The sequence below is a fragment of the Dromaius novaehollandiae genome, chromosome 20 (genome assembly GCF_036370855.1).
Source record: "Dromaius novaehollandiae isolate bDroNov1 chromosome 20, bDroNov1.hap1, whole genome shotgun sequence".
NCBI classification, from domain to species: domain Eukaryota; kingdom Metazoa; phylum Chordata; class Aves; order Casuariiformes; family Dromaiidae; genus Dromaius; species Dromaius novaehollandiae.
In genome coordinates, this window is record NC_088117.1 from 1,410,501 (window position 1) to 1,434,681 (window position 24,181).

Here is a 24,181-nt window from a genome sequence, read left to right on the forward strand (position 1 = left end):
TACTGGCCCCAGCTTTCTAGGTACTCTCCCTATGTAGCCAGACCCTGTCTAGTAAGGACTTTATCCACCGTAGCAGAAAATGGGAAGTGATACTGCGATCCCTCTCTTTTCCTCCATGTTGTAAGACTACAGTGTAGAGCCTAGTCTCAGAAATACTAAGATTGGCACGAATGAAACATAAACGGAAACGTGCACATGTGAGGTCATCAAAAGAAAAAGCAGAACAAGGATTAATTAAGTTCAGGAATGCGTTGTTTCCATCAAGCCTGGAGAGCCTGCACTCTGGTGAGGCCACAGCACAAACCATGCAGCAGAAGACCCCGTGCTCTGACAATGGGAAGCAACAAGAATGCAGCATGTCACATATGCCCTGCCTTCTCCTGCTAGCCCAGCAAGAAGGTGACTACCACAAAGGAAAACCCAGTAACAACTGTTGACTCTGAAATGATACAGAAAACCTGTCTAAAGACTACATTGTTATCACCAGTCAAGATGAACCCCAGAGACATGACATGGACTTGGCAGCCAGCATCATTTGTCCTCTGTATCACACACAAACAGTCCTGGTCAGACGACTTGAGAAAACAGTCCTTGATGCCTGTGAGCATGTGGGTGTGAGAGGGCAGGAATGGTATCTATGAGAAAATGAGTACAAGTGGGTAAAAGTCAACTTAAGTAGTTTTGTAAATAAAATAAAATAAAAGTAAATAAAACAAAACCTCTCACCCTTCCACTATCTGGCACTGAATTTTGTTACACAAATTTCCAACTGCAGGATCCACTTATCCCACACAATTCCTTCCCTCACCACCTTCTCTCCACAGCCCTTGAGGCCTCCATGAACCCCATGTGCAAATAGTCCTGCTCTGCATCTTCACTAAGGAGGAGGAGGAGGAACATTATCGGTGGGTGTAGAGGAACAGGGAACTGCACTATTTGGTATTGTACGCATTTAGAGCCACAATATCATTGTCATTTTGTAATATCCATTGCTATCTCAGATTCCTTCTGTATCAGGTTCAAAGTCCAATAGGAAAAAGAAAATATTGGTGCAGCCGTGAACTGTTGCTCTGGAGTAGAGCATTATGGTCATGCTGGCACTAAATTCACCTTCAGCTGTACATAACAATGTGTTTAATATACATCATCTGAGCCTATAAATTAAGAATCCACCTTGCACTAGATTTCCAGATAAAACCAAAAACTGGGAGGTTGGGCACTTCATGATTAAAAAAACTAAACACACAAACAAAAATTTTGGTAGGTATGAAAACTCTGCATAAACAAGCAGAGGAACAATTTAAAAGAATCCTGAACATTAATTGTCATTTTTTAGTATTTATTTTCCTACCACAGGGAACTACCCATTCAGTTAGCTTAAAATGCTTTTTAAAAAAGGAACCCTCCAGCAACCTTCATATGGATGCCAAGAGAGAAACATGGGATGAAGTAGATAAGGAAGGAGGAATATGCACTTCTGAACTTTGTTGGGTCATAACAGCACTAAACCCCAACAGGGTGGGAGACAGTCTGCCAATTGTGAAAAATTACTAAACTTCCCCTATTTATTGTTCAATAAATAGAGCCCCTTTTAAAAAATGCCTATCAATGGGAAACAGAGCAGAGGTATTATTACACTTTATGCTCAGCACATCTCATTACCTAAACAACAGCTATGAAAGCCTGACTCAGAACCATATCACTCAAGTCTACTTTAAATAAAAGAAATAGGCACACTACCCACAACTAAACTCCTTTCCCCATAGAAGTGTTATCCCACCATAAACTGAGCCAATAAGCTTGATAAAAAAAGACTGCAGGGAAAAAAACACAGTATTCTCATAAAAAAAAAAAAAACCTACACATCCCACAGAGTCAAACTTCTGGTTTTACCTTCTCCTGAATTCCACATTACCCTGTAAGTTTGAAATACAGGCATTACACCATCCAGCCATGGCATCAATGACAGTGTTCTGCAGCTGTGGTGACAACATCCATGATGTGTAGGGACAAACACAACAAGGATATATTCTTCACAAACAAGAAACAGATAGACACATTATAGAAATCACAGTAATATCTTTATTATAAAAATGCTTAAGTCTCCAAAAGTTTCTGGAATACTATGGGACCTCCCTTTGTTTCAGACACTTTTTCTTCTTTTCACAATGCATGCTAGAATTATTTTATTACATACATGACATTTTTTATTTTCAGTTCCCTCAAAAAAAAATTTAAAATTCCAGTTTAAAATGTGAGGAATCATTTAAAAAGAAAAAAAACACAAAGGACATTCAGCATTCTAATTCAGCTCCTCCTTGAAAACAGCCTCTAAAAATCACGTCAGCAGCTCAGTGTTCACATGATTAAAGCACACAGGGCTGTACTGTAATTCAATCTCAAAAGAGAAAGCATTTTAGAAAGGGCAGAAGAAATATACTTTCTTTATAGCACAGTGTAATTTAAAACAATCGTGTGCCTGAGTTGACAAGCAATAGTAACAAAGATACAATGCAATTTGTTCTCAGATGTAAAACTTGACTGACAGGAATGGAATGACCATAGTAAGATTGTGCAACAGAAACTACAGAACTGAGTGTCAAAGGCAAATTGCTTAATTTAAACTTGCTTAAATGCTTAAACTAAAAGTTAGACTTACTGGTTGCACATGCAGAATGAGGTAATCAGAACTGTAATTAGCTGATCTGCAGGTGCAAAAGGCTATTTACTTGTATATATGCAGATACAGCTTATACTTGAAAATTCTGCCATTGACATTTAGATACTTTCTTTAGAAAACTTGAGCCTACTTACAAGTTATAATTACTTTCAAAGCTATTTTTAAACTTCACTAACAGGCTGAATGTGGCTTCACATCGAGAATTTCAGAAAGCCACAAGTTATTTAAAATATTTATACCTCGTAATAGCAACAGCAATTTCTTAGCAGAAGCAGATGCATGAAATACAACTATTCAGATGAGGCAGCTTCCTCACCACCTTCCTTAATGCCTGATTTTAGGGAAAGAGTACAGTATGCTCATCAACCAAATTCCATCCAGCAATGCACCTGAAGAGTCTTCACTGAGGGATACAGATCAGATCACCTTTTGTTTTTGTAAGCTCATGAAATGATGTTCAGCACAGGTTCTGTAGCAGCAGCTACCCACATGACAAGTCTACCAGAGGCAGTGTCCTAAGACCTGATGTGAAGAATCAATTTTTGAATCATCCCATGGCTATCCTGGGATCCCTCAGCCAGGGTAGAGTTCATTTGCTACATATGTTCTGACAATTAGCATCCTCAGTTATCTGATACTTATCTTTATGTTATGATTAGTAAAATCTTTTAAAAGGAAGGCATCTAAAGAACTATTTTACATAGGTGAAAGAGTGCTGGAAAACTACCTGCCCAGAAATTATAAAGGCAGAGGCTGGTGTTTGACCATTTACATTGCTTATGCTGGGATTAAGTCTTTTTTTTTTTTTTTTTTTGCTTTTGGTTAAGCATTAAATTTTACCACCAGGATTTGTTCCTCTTACTACTTTCAGGCACTTATAAAGAGTCCCCCTGTTAGGGATACAATATATAGTAAAGAAAAAAATGAAAAGCAAAATTATTTTTTGTCATAAGACTGGAAAAGCAGAGGGTTGCTGTGAAAATATTTCTTATCATCCTGTTTTAAAATAAACATTACAGCTGTAAAGAGCAATCCCTCTAGGCTGCATATTTACTTCTGTGCTCTTGGAATGCTGCCACCAAGCTTAGCAGTGCAAACCTGTCTGTCCTGCTTTAGAGTCCATATCTCAAGCAACACTTTGTATAGCAGCATCCCTACCTACATCAAACTCCTCTGAACAACTGGGTTAGAGAATGTAACTGCTGAATTGGATCTTCTAACCTGCACAGGATTAGGGAAGAGACAGATCTGTGGGCAGAAATGCCCCTATGCACAAAGTCATTCAACACTTTTCAGGGTGGGGCCTCACACTGATCCTGCTTCATCTATGCTCACACCGTCAAAAAAAGAAAAAAAAACAACAGCACAAAGAAGATACCTAGCAAGGCACTGCAGAGATTTAATCCTCTTGAATGCAAAGCAGATTGATTAGGTCCTGATTGGCTGATTTACATATTTGTACGTGCAACAAAAAAGAAATATAAAATCTGTTTGGTATCTGGAAGGTTTTAATCTTCATTTATATCTAAGTCAACAAAACATATTGAAGTAAAAAGGCATAGCCTTCAAAGTTACCGAACAGAACTGGAGTGGATACAAGCGTGTGTAAACACGGCTGCTACAAGGATTTTGCATCCATCCAATAACGCAAAGCAATTTCTCATAGCACACTTAATAGATGTCATTTTATGTCATCATGAGAATGTCGGTTCTCATAATGGATATACATCAGATTTGAGGGGGAAAAGTCCTCCCTCCTCTTCAAGAATTTCTTAGCATTTCCGCTTTGTTTTCATCGAGTATAAATGGAGAACAGAAGTCTTTGTTCTTCATGTACACCTCCAGACCCTGAGAATGTGTAAAAACAATACAGTTAGGTTGTAAATACATCAGACTGGTTACCTGCACTATTTTTAAGTTCTCAAAGAATGACTGACTACCCAAAGTTAAAAGGTCTTGGAAAGGACAGACAACAGCAAGTTTCCCCAGTGACATGTTACAGCATGACAGAGATGGAAAGGGTTTTAACCACATAACTGGAGTTCATGAAGGAGAGACACAGATGAACCATAAAACAACAGATCTCAGAAACAAATCTTCCCAGGGTGGGGAGGGCGGAAGAGAGGAAGGTGTGTTCTTAACTCATGTTGTAATCACTCTCCTTAACTCATGTTAAAGAACAGTCCTAGAAGAGTCAACTTAAATTGCCTTGTCTTCATTTTGTTTTTATAATGCATTGATTGTGATAAGTTAGCTATCCACAGGCAAAAAAAAACAGCAAAGATACCATAGGAAGCTTTATGAATGCCCTTCCCCACTGTCCCCCACCGATCCTTCTGTAATCCACTATTTCTCACCCTGTCTGTCCAACATCCGAAGGCTTCTCTTCGCATTGTTAAATGGAAATAACTTTCTCAGGACCAGTTAATTTTAGGGGGACAAATTTCAGAAATCTGTTCTAAAATGTGCTTTCTCCCAAGACAATGCACATACCACACTTTCTTGTTTAATATTCACTCGGTGTGGGAGAGATCACTAGCACAGATTAGTATGCAGCCATATATAGTAATCCCACACATTTTGTATTTTGAATATTTTGCACTTCTGTTATAGTAATCCCACACATTTTGTATTTTGAATATTTTGCACTTCTGTAGTCCTTTTCATTCAGAGGATCTCAAAGTACTGTGAGTCTTAATGAAACTGTGCAGCTTCATTAAAATTTTCATTTTACAGATGGTTAAAACTGAGATACACGAAGAGGGGGCAAACTGCTGAAGAGTAAACCATAGTGGAACTAGGAATGTAACACAGAGCTTAAGTCCTGGCTCCCTTGATCTTACTATTTCTTGGCAAACACAGGCTAAAGAAATCCCCTGTGTTTGGCAGGAAATCAGATACGTACATGCCCTCCCTTAAAAATACCTCCATAGATAATTATCCTCACCTCTCCAAAGTAAGACACTAATGGAGAAATCTCACACACAGCAGGAGGTTCTTCAGTTCCTGAGAGACTAAAGAAGAGAAAACAGGATTTCAACTTTTTGCTATGCTTATAAAATGGCATGTTTTCTTTGAAAGTTCAGCGAGAACAGGACATCCAGAAGGGTAAGAGAGGTTAAATTCACAAGCATTAGACATTATTTGAACCAGAAGTGTGGAAATAAAAGGGAACTAGCAGGTACCAACTAATTCTCATCAAAGCAAGTAAGTGATTTTTAAAGAGGTGCTTTTAAAATAACAGCTTATAGGTTTATTAAACTATGAGCTGATGAACTAACAACCCATAGAGTAAACACAGCTTTTCATTCAGTGTGACAGAGAATGTATGTGAAGTGGTAATTGCTGTATAATAGCTGATATTTATGCCCATCTGAGACTGCTGCTTGGCTTTAAGTACTGGGACCATATTCAGAAAAGCTGGTGATGGCTACAAACCACAATTCCTTGGGCTGGCTAAATCTTCAATGTTAAAAGGGATTGCCTCTACCTAAGGCAGTGTCTCACTGTGTCAGAGTTGCTATAGAGGAGTCAGCTCACTACCCCAAAGGCAGGAATCTGTCCGAGTTAAAGCGCTGAGTTACTTGCATATTATTGTCTACAGTATTTATTATCAGTAATGGAGCAGGAGCAGTACTAGACACTCATCTCCAACTGTTCGGAAAAGGCCAGCTGAACAGAAGTCATGCCAAGTCACCGTGCGATCAGAGAAATGCCCACTTTTGTGGAGCACAGTGTACACAGCTGCAAAGGACAGGCAACCACAGAGAGAGAAGCTACAGAGCACGTCGCAGAGGTTCACACCTGAGTTTCTCTGGTATCCTGCAACCATTTTCATCCACAAATTTGGCCCCAGCCTTGAGAGCCCAGCGGTAATGCTGGGCCAGGAGGGATTGCCGAACAGTGGTAGGAGTGTCTTTGTCAGCTGTGTCTGCATTTTTTAATGGCGAGAACTCCTCTTCTCTCAAAACTTCAAATGCCACGAAATTCCTACCAGCAAAGGGGAGAAAACAATAATAATGAAAAACAAAGCTAGCCATCAGTCCTTTCTCAGAAAAACAGCAACAACTTTCATGGGGAAAGGCTCATACGTATTGTAGGGAGCAGTGATGCATGCAGCCTTCGGCAGAGTTAAGCTAAGGAAAGCCCGCCTCCCACCCGGAGAGCAAAGGAGTACGGGGGCTTGACGACAGAAGCACCCAACTAGAAGCCCAGCAGCCGCCTCCTCCCCTGAAGGACTGTGCACAGATGAGAGGAGGAGCAACAATTCTCCAGAGTTCCCACAGAAATCTTTCCAGAGACTAGGAGGCTTTTTGGACAAAGAGCCTCAGCTAAGACGATAATAAGCAAGACAGGGTGGAGACAGCAGTGATGTCTGAAGCTAGGATGCAGGCTGCATTGCAGGTGGTCAGTCTTTAGGATAATTTTGCTCTGAAAGGAGACATGCAGCTCACTTCAGAGCACTGCCTCCCTGCTACAAGAAGTGGTCACTCCATGTAGGAGTCTGTGAGCAAGGATGAACAAAGGACATCGGTTTCCAGGTATGAATTAGCAACTTTGAAGAAGTCACAGTCAAATGCTAAGTACAGCTGTTTACCAGAAATGGGAATGCAAATAAAAATACCACAGCAACATCTGCATGTTTCTGCATTTCAAGTGTGAAGAGCATCTGCCAAGTTGTTTTTACATTATTATTAACAAGGCACACAAAGAAATCACTGCTTGCAAATGAGCCCCTTTAAAACTCTGATCTCAGATCTGTTTTCATGACACTAATTCTGCCTTTATTATGCTATTTCACTACTGAATGCATATCAGGAAATGGAGACTAGGGTTCAAGTCTCAAGCTGCCTGATTCTAAAGTAAATCTCTCTAAAACCAAAAATAACTATACCCAATACTATACACAAGATTCCTAAACTACTAAAATCAAAGCATCTCATACTGTGTTACCACTATGGGACAAACAATCTCTGCTATGTTTTAGAGAGTCTGGCAAGTCAACACTTACAGTTCCCACAGCAACAGTAAGTTAGCCCCATGGTGCTTAAGCAACCTGTTTGCTGAGCACAAAGGGTGTGAACTGAGCCTTGGCTTAATATGCACTTAAAATGTAACAAGAGCTGCAGTTGCCATGGTAGCCACAATTCTGAAAGACCTGATTTCTGCGGGTCGAAATACTCAAACATGGGCTTGTATTAAATGTTGGCTTTGCGCTGTTTTTCTTTTTCTTCTCCTTTCGTACAGCTAGCAGAGGCTCAGCCAGCCAAGCCATCCTCCATGGAACAAATGGCTCTTGGAGTGCAGTCAGAGCAAGCCTGGCTGCTGCCAAGGGCCCTGTGAATGCACCTTTCAGAGCCTGTGGTGTTACTGTCATGCTGGAGAAGGTTGGTAGATGCAACAGTCTTTTAACAAGCCACCCACAAACCATGTGCTCCCTGTCAAGGCCTGTTACAACCTACGGTCATTCAAACACACATTGAGAAGGAAAAAAAAATAAAAAAAAAAGATGCACATCTGCCACTAACTTAGAGAACTGGAACACATCAAACACAAACTTCTCCAGCTTTATCCCGTTCGGTTTTAGCGGCTTTACCAGATTTCCCTCCTCGTCAATGTAGGGCACCTTCTTTATGGCTATGTGATGCTTCAGCTGGGGCTCAAATTTCCTGCCAGAGCAAAAGGAGGAGAAACAAGTTCATTTACTTCATGCCCACTTTAAGAGAAGAACTACTTTTCTGGGAAACAGATGGCGTATGACTGCTCTTGGTAATATCTTGACTGTTGTGGATATTGTTTTTTCCAAATGCATATAAAATATGTCCAGGAAACATTTCACTGACCAGAGCAGTCCAGCCACCTGTGTGGTGGGGAGCAGTGGCCACTCCTCATGTGTGTCAATGTGACATAATCAGGTAAAGCAGGAGGTGAAGAAGGACCTTGTATCCAGCTGAAATTGCAGGCAGAGGAGAAAAGGTGTTATCTGATCAGGATGACAGTGTACCAGAGCAGATCCTCACACAAAGATGGATCAGGCTCTTCAAGAAGGTTGTCTGGCTCAAGACTAGACAGAAGTGAAGTAAGGTCCCCCCCATAACTATCCCCACATTTTTTAGACTACATCAGTTTCATATCCTCCCATAGAGACAAGCCACACAGCAGACCAGTATCCCCAACATGACCTGAATCAGCACCAGATCTAAGGGAAGAGAGCTGCTTATTGAACGCCTAGTGTCATATCCCCAGCTCCGGGGTGCAGAATCTCCACAGTTTCACCATTCCCCCAGCCTCTGTTGTCCCAAGGGATGGCGTGCATGGAATTCCCATTGGAAGCCCTGAATGTGGGGCTGTGTTACTGACCATCCTGCAACCCACATGGCTCCTCATCCTTGCAGGCCCAGGAAGGTCTGCCATATCCCAGTCGATTTAGCTACAAAGCATGCAACCTGTCTATCAGGTAAGACCTAAAGAGCATGCTGGAGCTGTCAGAAAGTGCATACAGCTGTTTGGAACAATTTGGAAGAGAGAGGAGGTGAAGAGCAGGGCAGGATGCACCCACAAAAACTGAAACTACCAAGTAGAAGCTGAGATACCCACTCTTGAGGGTATTTTTGGGCTGCACAGCTGCCTGGCAGGTCTGCTGGAACTTACTGGGCCACTGTCTGCAGAAAATCAACCGTGAAGAAATGGTTGCAGATATTGCCAGTGCTGTACATCAGCCTCCCGTCAGGACTTTGCTGCTGCGCGGTCTCCAGGCTGATCTCACTGTACTCCACCACCTGATAGACTCCATCCACAAGGCACACTACCCCAACGGGCTCTGTGGGATAGGCCTTCTCCACCACCTGCAGCCACAGGGCAAAAGGCTATGACAAAGAGGAAGAAAAGCCCAGCGCTATGCCAGCTCCCACATACAAACTGCCCTACAAAGCTCTGTTGCATGCTGATTCTCCAGTGCCTCAACAGCACAAACAGGACAGTGCTGAGTATACAGAGTAGCCTGCAAGCATATTTTGCCCCCACAGCCTGGCATAAGAACCAGTACTCAACCACTTAATTAAACAGTTGCTCAGAAGGCAGACCACACTTGCAAGAAACCAGAATACTTCAGGGCAGTTTTACAGTCAAGGACTTTGAACTGGGACCCAGCATTGAATGAAAAATATTTACAGCTCTTAGCCTTCAGCTCCCTGTCTGCATGAGCAGTATTAATGATTAATGCAATATAAATCTTTTCTTATAAATATTAAGAACCTGCCACTTTACAGTCTCAAATCAGGTCAGTTTGGTTTTCCCAGTCTTCCACAGAGGGACATAAAGACTGCTTGGATTAAACCAAAATGTGCATCTATAAAACTTGCCCCAGTCCAATAAAGCTTCCAGCCTACAGGGACATACTCTGCATACAGCACTGGCAGCAAGCAGTTACTACTTGCAGTTCAGGCTGCCATGTCTAAATTTGCTCTTTTCCAGCCATCTTTGTCAGCGGTTTAATATCCTAGTACATCCAAGGTCACCCTACCCAACAGCTTCCAAGCACAACTGGACCTTAATTCCCAGTGGGGACCTGGCCCATTAGCACCACCTCACCTTAGCACCGCAATCCGCCCCTTTGGAAACACAGAAGCCTATGAAGACTGGATCTGCCATTTTGACGAGGATATTGTCCACACAGTATACATGGACATACTGGATACCACGCTGTTTCATGTCATCCAAGATCTTATTATCCATCAAAGCACGATATAAGCCACCGTTGCCATCTATAAGGCAAGAGAAAAGAGGAGGCCCTGTTTCATTAGTGACAGTGTGATTTTTGTGACTAACATCTTCAGAGCAAAAGCTGCAGAGCAGGGAATATTTTCTAGCAGTAAATGCTCAGGCCAAGAGTCAATGCTACTGGATTTTATTCCTAGTGTTGCCACAGATTCAGTTCATGCAAGCCAGTTCCCCTCCATAGCCCAGTTTCCTCAGCTGCATAGTGGGACTGTGTATATCAACCTCACGGAGAAGTATTATGAGACTTTATGAAGCGTTGTAAGATCCTTAGAGGGAAAATGCTAAAGAGTAAAGCATTATGCAGAGGGTGGCAGAGGATTATTACATTTCTTGTCATCCAGTGCAGAGCAAAAGCACGTTTAAAATTCAGCCTGCGGCGGGGGGGAAAGACTAACATAGATCTTATCATATGTAGATTCCCCCTCATCTCAACCTGCTGCCTTTTTTAAAGGCTTGAACTCCAGCTGCAGAAGAGACACCTGCACATTTGTTCAGCAAACACAGATCACCCTTTCATGGTTTCTTCTCTGACACTCCTGTCAGCTCAGGAAAACCATCATGCAGCCACAAAACCACATCACTGCAACATAGCCCCGACCGGGCTGCCTTCACTGCTTCTGTTACCATGTCCAGGTTGAAAGAAGGGGAGAACTCCTTTTCAAGGTGAGACATTTCGATCATTTTGGAAAGAGTTTGTCTTCTTGCTGAATTTTCGCCATTTCCAGCTATCAGCCTTGAATGGGAGCCTTCAAGCAGGCGAACCTTCTCCCCAGCTTGACAGCATCACTCTGCTGAAGGACCATAAGCCCAGAGCCAGCAGTATGCGCAGAGAGGAGCACACACTGCTGCCCTGACAGCTTCATCCCCGGCAGGCACTGCCCCAGGGACTTTCACTCAGAGACCTCATCTTGTGCATACACAGACCTGCCAATGTATGTCACTCCTAACCTGCAGCTGCTCCAGTCCTTCTAATCCTGCCCAAGTTCCCAGGCTTTGATAGAAAATGTGTGATGTGGACAAATCTCCAGCAAGAATTAAACAGAAACTGCTATACTCTCGATTACCAGCCTGAAAACATTTAACCGAACCCTCCCACGCTAATCAGAAGCATTAACATTGACCTCCAAAAGAATGCTCCTGTGTGCCAAGGCTGGTGATAGCTGGCAGTAATTACCAACACATTTTACGTTACTGCGCCAGTCGAAGGTGAACAGCTGGGTACCTGGAGCCATCGCAAGTTTCCCCTTCTCCTCTAAGATGGCCTTCCCATCAAAGGTGACAGCTGGCAGCATCCTCTGTTCAAACATGATCACATTGGACTTGTCCAGGTTGAAGTAGTCGTGTTCTGCAAAGAACTCTTCTGTCGGCCCCAAGGTGAACTCACTTGTCATAATGTACCTGGGAGAGAACAGATGCTGAGCGACGAACAAATCACAAGTAAAAGGAAAACACAAGCAGAAGACAAAACTACAGATGGAATATAAAAAGGGGAAAAAACTGTAAGTCTCAAATGAGAGACAATTCAATATTCTACGGTACGTAGCTGAGCAGGAGAGCTTTCCTCCAGAACTCACCCTGCCAGAAGGCTGCATGGGGTCTTGTGCGAGAGCCTTTCCCACTCACAAATGCCATCTAGATATCCAGGTGAGTTGGACAGTGAGGCAAGAGACAGTACAACAGCCTCGTCCCCCCTAGATTCAAACTGATATTAAGAATTTAAAGAAGCATTGATCAGCACCAGGTGCTGAGAACTAGCTGTGAATCTCCAGGAGCTCAAAGTCTGCCAGTGCCTCTTCTGTGCCAAGGTGAAGAGCAGCATTTTCATATGCTGTCTGTACGATTTTTCTCCTAAGCTTCTCTATTTCCCCCTCTCCTTCCATCTCCAAACTCCTTCTGTTTCTCCCTCTCTGCTATTTTCCTTCTTCAGCAATGGCTAAGGGCCATATTCACCAGTTCCCTATCAAGCACTTCTCCAACCACTATTGCTATAGGTTTATAGGGTCCTATGGCAGCATACTAGGGTATCTGTGCCCTCAATAGGAGAGCCTAGACCTCATGAACACATTGATTTACATCCTTGCAGCACAGCATGAACTGGCCTCTGGCATACTGCAGCAGCCAACTGTCTCCTCAGCTCATGGGAGACAAGCTCTAAAGGGTATCAACAGAGTTTGCATTCTGCACATAATCCATCCCAGCTTCCAGCAGTACCAGAGATGGGAGTATTTGCAACGCAGGTCACATATACATGACTTAAGAGACATACAGTCTGGAGCTGAATCACCTTCAGTCATCAATTTGTAAAACACGATGGGCTACCCTGGAGACCCCAGGCATACATGCTCTTTCACTCTGCCCAAACCCTGGCTCAGACAGACAGGGTGGTGACTTCATAAAGAAATCTTTACATTTTAGGGGTGAACAGCTAGCAGCAAGACATTCCCAGAACTATGCTGCAGTGCCTTCCTCTCTCTCACACTTTTCACCTTGCACAGAGCTAGTCTTTCCTGAAGCCTGGAGGCTTTTGAAAGCTATGAGCTGCCAGGAGAGCAGGCAGTCAGCTCTAAATAAGCCACCTTAGAAATAGGTGTCATTTTATGGCATTTTCCTTTTGCAATGACAGCAGGAGGTGGCTTAAAAATGGAGCATGACAGGCATTTACCACTGTGAGGTGAAAAGTTCTTCTTTGTGGCAGAAATAGGCCACAAGGGCAGGGGGAGGGTGTTGGAAGGTGAGCACTCAGCCATCACTCCCTCCATGCACAACTCTGAGAAAGTACGATACAACTAAATCTCTTACAAAGGATCTGAAATAGGCACTGAAAAGTGTTGTCTGTAGTGTCCTCAGGGTCTGTGCTTTAAAAGACAGCATGCTACAGTGGTTAGGGTAGTGTTCAGTGATTCAAGGGCAGGGCTTGCTTCCTCAGGTCTGCGGACACAAGCCTGTCACACTTCCCATTCCTCTGCACCCCACCTCCTGTTGTCAGGATCACAAACCCTGCAGAGCAAAGGCTCTCCCCTAGTATGCCTCTGTGTGGCACCTAGCAGAGCACTTCCAGAAGACAACATAGGCAGGGCTGCAGTGCAAAGATCCCTGTACGGTAGGTCGGTGGCTCCAGGTCACTTACCAGGGGATGGTACACTTGCGGTGGTATCTTTGGCCAGCGAGCTGCTCCACTTTCTGGATTCTTTCTGCCTGGATCTGATACAAGGTCTTGCCGCTAGGCAACCCCACATCGTACATGCCCTTAGGGTAGCTCACTCCCAGGCGAGTCCCTTGCCCACCGGCCAGGAGCAGCACTGCCACTTTGTTCTGCGAGATCTGGTGGAAACCTGAACAGGAGAAAGAAGCCAACAGGAACATAAGAATCACAAGAATAAAGGCAATCAACACCCTGCGCTCTTCAGGCTTTCTACAGAGCTCAGGCAACAGCTAAAGATTGACAGCTTGAGGCCCACTGTTGGAAGAGAAATGTGATGTTGCACGCAATATTAAAGAAATTGTTTCACTTCTTTGATGCCTCAGTTTCCTCATTTAAGGTAACAGATAGTATAATAATGGGAAACAGCCACAAGTTGCAGCTTTGGAGGTTCAAATTGGACATTAAGGTAAAAATTCTTTACTAGGAGGATGGTGAAGCTCTGGAATAGGACCCCAGAGAGGTGGGGGACCTCTATCCTTTGAGGTTTTCAGTACTCAGCTAGAGAAAGCCATAGCTGACCTGATTGAGTGTTGGGTACAGTCCTGCTCCAAACAGGAGGCTGGACTAGCGGTCCCTTACCACTAACATTTCTACAGCCTAGAAAAGTCTCACCATCTTCAGGAAAGCATGGGGATTTCTGGAATCTGTCTTACTCAACTACCTATACTGCTCCCACTGCTATTAGGATACAGTCAGGACTAACAGCGACAGCAAAGCTTGCAGAAGCTGCAACTCCCACAGTTCAATTAAAGACAAAATCATTTCTCCTGATAAACCAGAAAAGTCCAAGCTTGGGGAACAACCAGACCACACTATAAACATCCAGTTCACTCTTTCTTTGACTCTTCCCTGCCTTCTCTCCAGCCAGAACTACAGTAAACACCATGTTCAGCTGGGACAAAGATTTTCTCTTAGGTGACATTTTGTATTCCTCCCAGGTGCAATGAGCTCTGGGGCTGCCCAGGGAAAAAGCTACAGCTCTGATGGTGTACAGTAGCAATCAGAGCCTCCTGCAACGTTATGCAAGTCTACTGCACATCGTTATGCCTGCCATTGCTCCCCAGGGTCCAGAGCAGCCCATGATCCTCACCAACTTCCAAACATCCGAATTTGCATCATTTTAACTCTGCCAGGGACTAAAAAAAAAAAAAAAAAAAAAAAAGTCTTAATTTGGACTGGAAGACACCAGGACCAAAGACAAAGAATTAGAAGCAATGGGTTGTTTTTATGCTTACCTTTAAATAATTGGCTGTTAAAGTGAGCAGTAAGATAGAAAATACCAATTGCTGCTGTGACAACCTGACTTGGTTTCAATTCTGTTAAAAGTCCAGCTTTCAGCAATAACAAAAAAACAGACTTAAATCATCCAGGACATTATGATAATATTATTGACAACCCCCAAGCTGACAGGTTTCAGACCCACCACAGCTGTAACATCATGTTTCAGCCTAAATATACCATTTCCAAAAAAGCTAATAATGCCTGCTGAGGCACAGTTAAAGCCAGTTACACAACATTTTCATTACTTTGTTGCAGAACAGACCTTTGAAATAATTCACAGAATCACAGAAATACTGGTTCGAAGTGACCTCTGGAGATGTCTAGTCCAACCTCCTGCTCTAAGTGGGACTATGAGAGCTTTCTACAGGGAAACCTGCACTGAAGGAGAAAGATTCAGGATTTCAAAGTTTTAAGCAGCCCTTAGACAGAAGGGGAAGCTTAGAGAGACTTAAACTTGACATTAAAAGGGCACAGACCATAGTACTGGGTGAACTGTATTGCAAGATACATAGCTGCACTAAAGCAAAACTCTAAGGTTTCAATTCTGCAACACCCAAATGCAGACAAAATAAGCCTAACTTTATGCAATAAACCACAAGCAATTAACGGTTCCTTTGCATCATCATTGAATTCCCCAATGCGAAACACTACCAAAACCCAGAGCAGAGAAGGTATTATAGTTACAACACTATTACTTGCTACCCGGCACCCTCCCAGCCCGTAACACTGATACCCATTGGAGAGGCAGCACTGCAAAAAGCCTTGGTGAGCTTTGCACACGGAGGCACACCTTCGGCAGCGCACGACCCAACTAACAGCATCCATTACAACGTTATAGGAGTCAGGGGCTACTCACCTTAGTTTCCTACTCTGCGTAAAAGAGGCGATTGCAAAGGAGATGCTTTCCTTTAGCGGAAACTTGACATGAGAAAAATACAGCCAGACATGGAATGGGGCTAGCGTAAGGCACACAGGCTACCACGTGGGTCTGGACAGGCCCACCTCAGCACCCTGTACCACCAGCGACAAGGCAAGGGCCCAGAGAGAAGGGGCTGTAGGAGGACATGTTTCAGCACCCCAGCTGGGGTAGGGGCTCTCTTCCCACTGGGACCTCACACAAGGGTGTCACCGGGCAGCCCAGGGTGCCTTCCTCAGAGGTGCTGTTTTAGCAGCCACTCCACTGTCCTGCGGCAGGGAAAGAGGGGAGAAAGTCACAGCTAAAGCTGAAACAGTAAGTGTAACCACAAGTGTGGATGCAGTTACACAGATCCTGCCTGTTCACTTTTCCCCTTTATCCCAGGGAAAGGGATGGCCAGTGCTATAGTCCTACTGAGCTCAACCAGAACAGGCAGCTGGTTCACTGAGCTGCAGGGAAAAGCCTCTCACTTTGCCAATCCATCCCTGAATGGATTTAATCTTGGCCTCTCCACAGTAACGATAAGCCTCTCATACAGCAAGATAAATAGCAGCGTCCAAGTAAAGAAAAGCCCTTGACCATTAACATTGGCAAGAACATATTTGCTGTCACTTCAGCGATTAAGGATGAGGCCGGATGAGTCACTCTCCGATTATGCCCAACCACATTAAAAACCCATAGCACATGGACGTGGGAAGAAGGGCTCTGAATGTCACCATGCCACATTTGCTCCATGACTGAACAAGTGCCCCAGAATGAGAGCACGAGATTGTCCAGAAAGGTGAAAAATATGCATCACCATCCAGTTGGCTCCAGCTACTTGCTGCTTTGGATGCAAATGAGTGCCCAGCTCACTTAAAGCTGCACTGCTTGTGCCCCGCCACTGCCTCACGGTACCAGCTAGGAAAGACAGCTACATCCTTCCTCTCTGCATCAAGGAGATCTGCAGTCACCCAGGTAAGCAGACCTGGAGCTTTCCAAAAGTCTAAACAGCTTTGGACTGAAATTAAAGACTAATATATCAGGTTAGTAAAATCAGTCTGCTCAGCCACATCCCATATAGGGCTGTTTTAGATAAAGATGTTCTTCGGAAAACCCTCACCAGCAGAGCAATGCACTGAGCGACAGTGCAACTGTAGCACACGTGTTTATAGCCTGCTCCATAAACTGCTTCCATCCCAGTCCTATCTGGACTCATTGCTTCCTTGTGCTCCAAATCGTAGTATCCGTTATTCCTTACCTCAGCCTTGTGTTACTGCAGGGGTAGCATGGCTAGCACCTCTCGATTTGGCCTAACTGATGTGAACATTGTACTGAAGCAGTGTAATGCCTGGCTGGCAGGTTCCTTCAAGCTGAAGTTGACAGAAGAGTTTCCAGCAGAAAAACTAGGGGAGCGAAAAATTTTCAGGAAAAAAAAGCTTAAAAAGAAGTTCCCCCATGAGACACTTCTAAACTGCTTGAACTGTTTCAAAAGGGCAACAAAATCATAAAAAAAAGCTAAATAATCTAGAACAGAAACCGGATAAGCTAACGTATTTCACATTGATTTAAAACAAAGCTTCCTGAAAGCTTAACTCAGCATTTACTGTTTTCAATTCCACCCCAAAGCAGCATCTCTCCCATTATATCAATTCAGCCACCAAACCATGACCAAGTCAGTCATTTGCCCAACTCCATCCCTGCTGTATTATTTGCTCCAGTATCGGTATCTCCTGAACTCAAGCATACGCACATGTTCTGGTCCTGACATGAAAGGCCACTCTGCTCAGCTTGCAAGTGCCAGTTATCTCAAATAATAGGTTTGTGCATGGCAATGGACTATGACCAAGGGGAATCAATCATTCACGTGAAATCTTGATTTAACGCTGTATCAAGAAAAGCCTAACACCAACCTATCTAACTTTGCCAGGCAACATCCAGCACAAGCTGCTGTCATCCCTGGCCAGGACTCAAAGGTACCAGGGCTGGAGTCATCTCACTTAAATCGGGATTTCTAAGATAAGATAGTAGTTCACATAAGCTTTACATGTAGTGATTGGAGAAAACTGGACACAGCCAAATGATGATCCAGCTTCTAGCAACTACCTCCCTGCATCTGCCTCTCCCTGCACTGACTACAGATGGAGCTGAGGAACCGAGACATAAGTGGGATGGATCTGAGTCCAAAGCAGTACCACTGATCAACTCAGTGGTGTCAATTCTTTTTTTTTCCTCTTTCCAAAATCCAGTAGATTGATCAGGCAGATAACCCAGGACTCCTAGCAGATGGCTAGATGGCAGGGCTTGCTCAAGCAGTCACTACTCCTACTGATGCCACGAGAAGTTTAGCCCTCATTTCCATCAGGGTCACCTTCTTCCTAGGACAGATTTCACCACGGTGCATTTCTTGGGCTGTATGAACAATTTTCTCTGACTGCAAGCACAAAAGGAGGGGAACTGTCTTTCCCATCATTTATTGATGGGCAACCCTACAACTACAGGAGAGTATTTCAGGTTTCTGGTTTTAGGTTGCCCTGAATATCCAAAAAATTTCAATAGGTACATCTGCTCTGACTTCCCAACTGTAAAAATATTAACACTCATGACTAAAGTTCATAACAACTGCCTCACTTTGCTGTACATTCCTGCAGGAAATGGAAATATTTATCACTTACTCACTCAAAAAAAAAAAAAAAAAAGGCATATGAAATGCTCAACCAAAGAAAAAAGGGAAGATGTCTTGGCTGGCAGTTATACACAAATACTGCAGCAAGCCTTATTTTGCATATAAAATGAAACAAAAATAGATTTTGCAGGAAGAACAGACTGATCTTGCAAGACCAGATTGAATTCTCCTGCTGAACAGGCTTCACCAGCTTGATTACAACAGCATCAACAAGAGAAGAATAAAGCGAAAAAACAAACAAAATCCTTAATTCTGTAGAACAGCCACGTAAAGCTCCCAGAACAGATCATCAGACCTTCTGATTAAATGGGAGCTGTACTGAGGCCTGTGCCCAAGATTTAGTTTTCAAAAATAAAAATGTTTGCAGAATGTAAAACTGACTGTGCTTGATTTATACAATCCTCCATAAGGCTGCCTAGAAAGTGTGATCTCTTAATATCTGTGTTTAAGAACCAGAAAGCAAATCTGTCCAGGCTAAGTTTTGTCATTTTAGAGTCAGTAACAGACGGAACATTTTGTTATGTTTTGTTTCCAACCATTTTAAAATGTCTTGAGTATTCCCAAGAATAAGCTTTGGATTGCTTGAGACTGTTAATCATTTTTTAACACAAAAAGGGAAAAGGGAAAGAAGAAGAAATTCAGTTTCATCTATTCAGTCTTTACTTCCTTTGAAGATGACACACACACTGCTGGTGCAAACTGTTGGGAATTCAGATGGCCTTTTGCAAAGCACGCACAGCTCAGCTCAGGGATGGTATCAGTCCTCTCGGGTGAACGGCTGTATCAGAGCACTCTCTCATGAAGACCAAGCAGCCAAGCGGAGATGGCTAAAGAGCAGCACAGTTCCCGGCATAAGGGCCAGCTCAGCATCACAGCAAGTCTTTTGAAAGAAAGCTTTTTGGAGCGTGCATCCTCTCAGGGATGCATAAATCCCAGAAATCCTGTGCGGATGCCCCCGCTTCAGCTGAAAACACAGCCCAGGGACGAGGCAATGTTCATGGGGACGCGTGGCACGCCAGCCTCCAGGCTGACACCGCCCTCGTTCAGCAGCACAACGTCTCAATCCCAGTTGCCCTGCTCCGGGAAATAAAACCGAGGGTGGATTCTCATTTCCAGCGTTAAAATGCATCATAAAAACAAAACAAAGCAAAGCGGAAGAACTGCATCCCCCTCTCCTGGTGGAAAGCAGAAATGCCACACCAGGTCAGATCTGGATCAGAACAAATTGGATTTAAATGTCAAGTGACCTTCGTGTGGGGCTAACAGTCCCAATCATATGAGACCTTCTGAATTCTTGCTGGAGACCCCATATAGTTTGCCTTGCTTGCTGTGGACCAGGCATCAGCACTTCGCTGTCCTGGCAGCTTCCAGCCTCCTAGTTTGGTAAAATTGTTACACTAACTGTGCAGCAGTCTAGATCAATCCACCCCATAAAATTCATGCATTTCATCCCTCTTCACTTCGGCATCCTCAAGCAAGAGGCAGTGAGTACCATCCTAACAGATCCGCCACCAGATGGTAACAGTCACTTCTGGGCTGCTGCTACGGGCGCAGACAGCCAAGCTCTGATGCCCCGGTGCCCCGGTTGCTGCCTCACTACCTGCTCAGCTTGTCGCAACTCAGTGCACCAGAAAAGATCTATGGGAGATGTGAGTGCTGCTGGTGGAAAACCTGGTTGGACACGAATCCATGCCCCTACTGTCACGAGAACCTACTTCTCCACTCTCTTAGGAACGAGACATCCCAGGCTGCCTGCAAACTCTCGCTGACACTGTCTGCACCGAGCCGGGGCCCCACACACCGAGGTGTGGTCAGGCCTGACCCCTATTTTGCTGAACAGAAAAGGAAGCCACTGCGGAAGCTGGTGAGATCAGCCGCGACTTCAGCAATACAGGGATGGCACCACATACCGTATTAAACCAGAGACACCCAGCTGATGGGGCCAGCAGGGCCACCACGGCCTCCCCTTTCTGTGGCAGGATCAAGCACACACGGTCCCTGGGTCACCACTGTTAACGCATTCCTGGAGCAGAGCCAGGGGCAGGGGGACTGTGTTCCTTTACCTCCAAGCAAGCAAAACTCGCGCTGCATCCTGCCTCGGCGATGGAGCCTCCCAGCCAGACAGCATCATCTCCTCCTCCTCTTCCCTCCTTAACCACTCAGCCCCATCGTTGGGGTCTGACATGGCAGAAAAGCTTTTCTTCTGCCCTGTGACTGTGTCACTTCTATTTTTGCTTTTGTTTGGAAATTTTTACTTCCCTGACTAAACCTCCCCACATCCGTGCTCACAGGTTTCGGCCAAAGCCGTGCAGACACTTGCTGCAATTTGGAAGATTCCTCTAAGGCCGCGGCTGTTTCTCTCTTGCTTTTTTATTTTTTTAAGAAATAATTTTAAAAAATAGATTTCTCAGGCCTTTGTGTTGATCAAAAACTGTCACATTTTATAAAGAATGCTGGAGTGTGGAAAGACATTTGTATCTTTGTACACAAAATAAAGTTTGCACTTAAAAAAAAGAGCAGTGAGTCACACACATATGACAGCAGCAGGGAGCATGCTGGCACCCCACTCCACACAGGCCAGGTTCAGCCACCACTTCTTCCATCACCCCCACGTGTTACACACCCAGGACATCCACAGGGTGACAGAGAAGGCTGGCAGCATCTACCAGGCTCCATGAAACATGATGGTGGATGGTCCGGCACCTCATGGGGTCCCAAACGGCTCATGGGAAGGTGGGTCATAAGTGGGCTGAATGAATCAGCCCGGCTGGCCACATGCAGTCTCCGCAATGTAGGCCAAGAGCTCCGGTCTACCTGCCACAGTAGCTCCTGCGAGCTGCCAGGTCCTACCCCAGGCTCAGCATCCACACGGGGAGGGAGACGGGAAGGATCACCATGCATCCGAAGTCCTGGGACCACTTCTAGAACAGAATAGTCCTCCAGAGAGCATTCTTTTAACCCAGGCTTATCAGATGCTTTCCTTTCCCTTGTTTCTTCCATGTGACCGGCCAAACAGGCCCTTTGCTCTGCTCTGCTCTGCTCCCAAAACTCAGCTTCTTCCTGTGCCTCACCTGGCACAGCCTGGAAAGAACCTCGTCCTAACATGAGAGCTGCCTTCACATCACTAAGCTGTCCAGGAGACCACCAGCATGCCTTGATGCAACTCCTTATTTGAGCAGCAATGTGAACCTCTCAACTCCCACCTATCTCTGGAGGCTTCACCTCTTCCTACAAGACACAGCCTTATTCCATGGCTCACCAACCACATGGCTCTCCAGCCTCAGGTATGGCGCTTGATAGCTGAAAATGAAAATTAAATGTGCCCCAACAGCCTCTGCAGCCTGTCCCCGCACCCTGGAGATTTGACTGCCCTGTTTGAGGCCAGCTGTAACATGGTACTGTTGTAACCTGGGATCAGACTGTTGGGAAGACAGCTAAGGTGTGAGACAGAGCTGTGAGAGGCCCGTTTGTGGATCTCCCCCTCTTGCTGAGGGACAGCATCAAGCTCAGGCCTCAAGTCCGCGCCTGAGCGATCACTAGGCTGCTGGCTGACCCTGTTCAGAGCCACCTTGTTCTGGAGGCCTCTGCCCTGCCTGGCTTGCAGTCACCCTCAGCTCCTGCTCGACTTCCCTTGCAAAGCAGCTGCCCCTGCTGCTGCCTGACACTGAAAGAAAACACGCACTGGTACAAAACATGGTGCCACTGCAAAGGCTGCTGGATGCCACCGCAAGCGTGCTACCACAGGACATTGCTCTCTGCCCTGGGCATCCCGCTGGGATTAGTCCTGGTCTCTGCATCAACCAAGGTTTCATCTTTGCAGGGTGACCTAGGAGGGCGTCTTCCCAAACACACACACAAACTTCACACCCCTTCCCACTGCTAGGGGAAGACTTCAGCAAAGTAAGGACGCAAACCAGCTTCACACCAGGAATGCAACAGCCCAGGGCAGATCCAGCTGACCTGGCAGATTTTCACAGGCGTCACACCACTTTCTGTTTTTTAAGACAAACCTCACTATTTTGGGTATTGAATCATGCAAGTGGTATACTCATGAATCTGCTGACAGCCCCAAATAGCAGCTCTCGGGGATGTAAACACCTTTGCTTCCTGACAGCTGTGACAACGTCTGTGGACTCTAAGACCTGATGAAAGAACAGAGGTTTTAAAGAAAACATTTTTCCACTGGGCCCAGCAACAAGAACTGAACAGATGACTAACTGTGGTCACCCTGGGCTCACCGACTGCATAAAAGCGCAATTGTACACCCACGTGTTTTGCTCAAGCCTCCTGCTAACACCAGGTGCTGCTGCACGGAAAATAACATACTGCCTTGAGTTCAGATGCCACCGACCACACGGTAGAAGCATGTTCAGTCCTCTCTGGCGAAGACCACCTAAGTTTGGACCACCTCTGGTCTCAGCTCATCCTCGCAGAGGAGATGATGACCAGACAAATGCAGCTGCAGCCAGAACCAGCTACATTGTCCTAAATCGCTACCCCACATCCTCCCCTGTGCAGGGGGCCGGGAAGAGGCAGAGAGAGAGAGGCCCAAGGCAGGCTGAGGGGCGACTCACTGCCGCAGCACTTGGGGTGGGGGAAGAGAGCAGAGAAGGGCAGAGAAGGAGGGAGCCTGCAGAGTTGGGGGAGAGGGACCACGGCAAGGGCATGGAGAGGGGGACCCGGGGACACCGACCGGGGGACCCTGGAGGGGAGGGCCTCGGAGCCCGGCATGCCGATGGGGAGGCCCCAGAGCCGAGGGACCCGGCGGCAAGGACCCGGACGGGGGGCCCGGCCCCCTCCCGCGGGGGCTGCCTAGAGGCCGGCGGCCCCCCCGCCCGCCCGCCCTCACCTTCCGCCTCCCAGCGCTCCAGCGCGGCGGGGCCGCTGCGGCGGGCGCTGCCCAGCAGCTCGGCGGGGAGCGGCTCCATCCGGCCGTCCAGGCGCTCCAGCGGCCCCCGCTCCCGGCTGCAGGCCGCCGCCGCCAGCCGGCAGTGCTCGCCCAGGCCGGGCTCCAGAGCCGCCAGCAGCGAGCGCCGCTGCGCCGGGCCCAGCTCCGGCCAGAAGCGCAGCAGGTGACCCTGCCCGGCGCGCTCCAGCCGCGCCCGCACCTCCGCCGGCGGCCCCATGCTGCCGCCGCCGCCGCCGGCCCGAGCAGGCTCCGCGGAGCGGGGCGGGCGGTGGGGCGGGGCGGGCGGCCGGGCTCCTCCTGCGCCCTCCGCAGCAGCCGCCCCGCCCCGCCCCCCGCCGCTGCCCCCGGCGCCTCCGGGCTTGTTCGCAGCCCCCCGACGGCCGCAGAAAATCGGGCCCGAGGCCGGCGTGCACTCGCGCTGCGCCTTGCTGCGTGCTGCGCTCCCGCCGGCTCCCTGGGAGCTGTTAGCCACCCGGGCGCTGAGCCGATTTGTCACAGGCAATCAATATTTCTGGGTTTATGTGCTTTCTCTCTTCTCACCTTCCTTCCCTGCCACAGTGGGCTTTCCGCCAGGTCTTTTCCCATTCCCTTTTCCCTGCCAGTGTTTCCCTCATGGCCAAATTCACGGCTCCTCCTCTCCCCCAGTGTTGTCCCTGCACATCAGGCTCTCATCTGGCAAGGGGACATTTCTGCAGGGGTTTGTACATGAAATGTGTTTGGCTACTCAGATGTACCTGATAGGGATACCG

The 24,181-nt window shown here is 46.1% G+C and overlaps 1 protein-coding gene across 2 annotated transcripts; it reads right to left on the reverse strand.

Moving 5' to 3' along the window:
* Positions 1 to 2,059: 2,059 nt before the first annotated feature.
* UAP1L1 (UDP-N-acetylglucosamine pyrophosphorylase 1 like 1) lies at positions 2,060 to 23,724 on the reverse strand. 2 transcript variants are annotated; one of them, XM_064523531.1, is made up of 9 exons: positions 23,373 to 23,722; positions 13,587 to 13,791; positions 11,682 to 11,857; positions 10,271 to 10,443; positions 9,332 to 9,525; positions 8,209 to 8,349; positions 6,485 to 6,670; positions 5,628 to 5,694; positions 2,060 to 4,528 (listed from the first exon to the last, which is right to left on the reverse strand). In XM_064523531.1, exons 1-9 carry the CDS (start codon positions 23,647 to 23,649, stop codon positions 4,442 to 4,444), a joined length of 1,506 nt encoding a protein of 501 aa, XP_064379601.1. In that variant the 5' UTR covers positions 23,650 to 23,722; the 3' UTR covers positions 2,060 to 4,441. The 2 variants fall into 2 exon arrangements, with proteins under 2 accessions (XP_064379601.1, XP_064379602.1); XM_064523532.1 differs by lacking the exon at positions 8,209 to 8,349 and having other exon boundaries at positions 23,373 to 23,724.
* Positions 23,725 to 24,181: the final 457 nt, after the last annotated feature.

What these genes read in the sequence shown, in the direction of transcription:
- UAP1L1 (XM_064523531.1), bottom strand. Translation starts at nt 23,649, where the DNA reads ATGGGGCCGCCGGCGGAGGTGCGGGCGCGGCTGGAGCGCGCCGGGCAG. An exon ending in CGCAAGTGTACCATCCCCTG is followed by an intron (nt 11,858 to 13,586) that starts GTAAGTGACCTG and finishes GTTCTCTCCCAG; the next exon opens with GTACATTATGACAAGTGAGT. An exon ending in TTTCTGCAGACAGTGGCCCA is followed by an intron (nt 8,350 to 9,331) that starts GTAAGTTCCAGC and finishes TTGCTCTGGCAG; the next exon opens with GAAATTTGAGCCCCAGCTGA.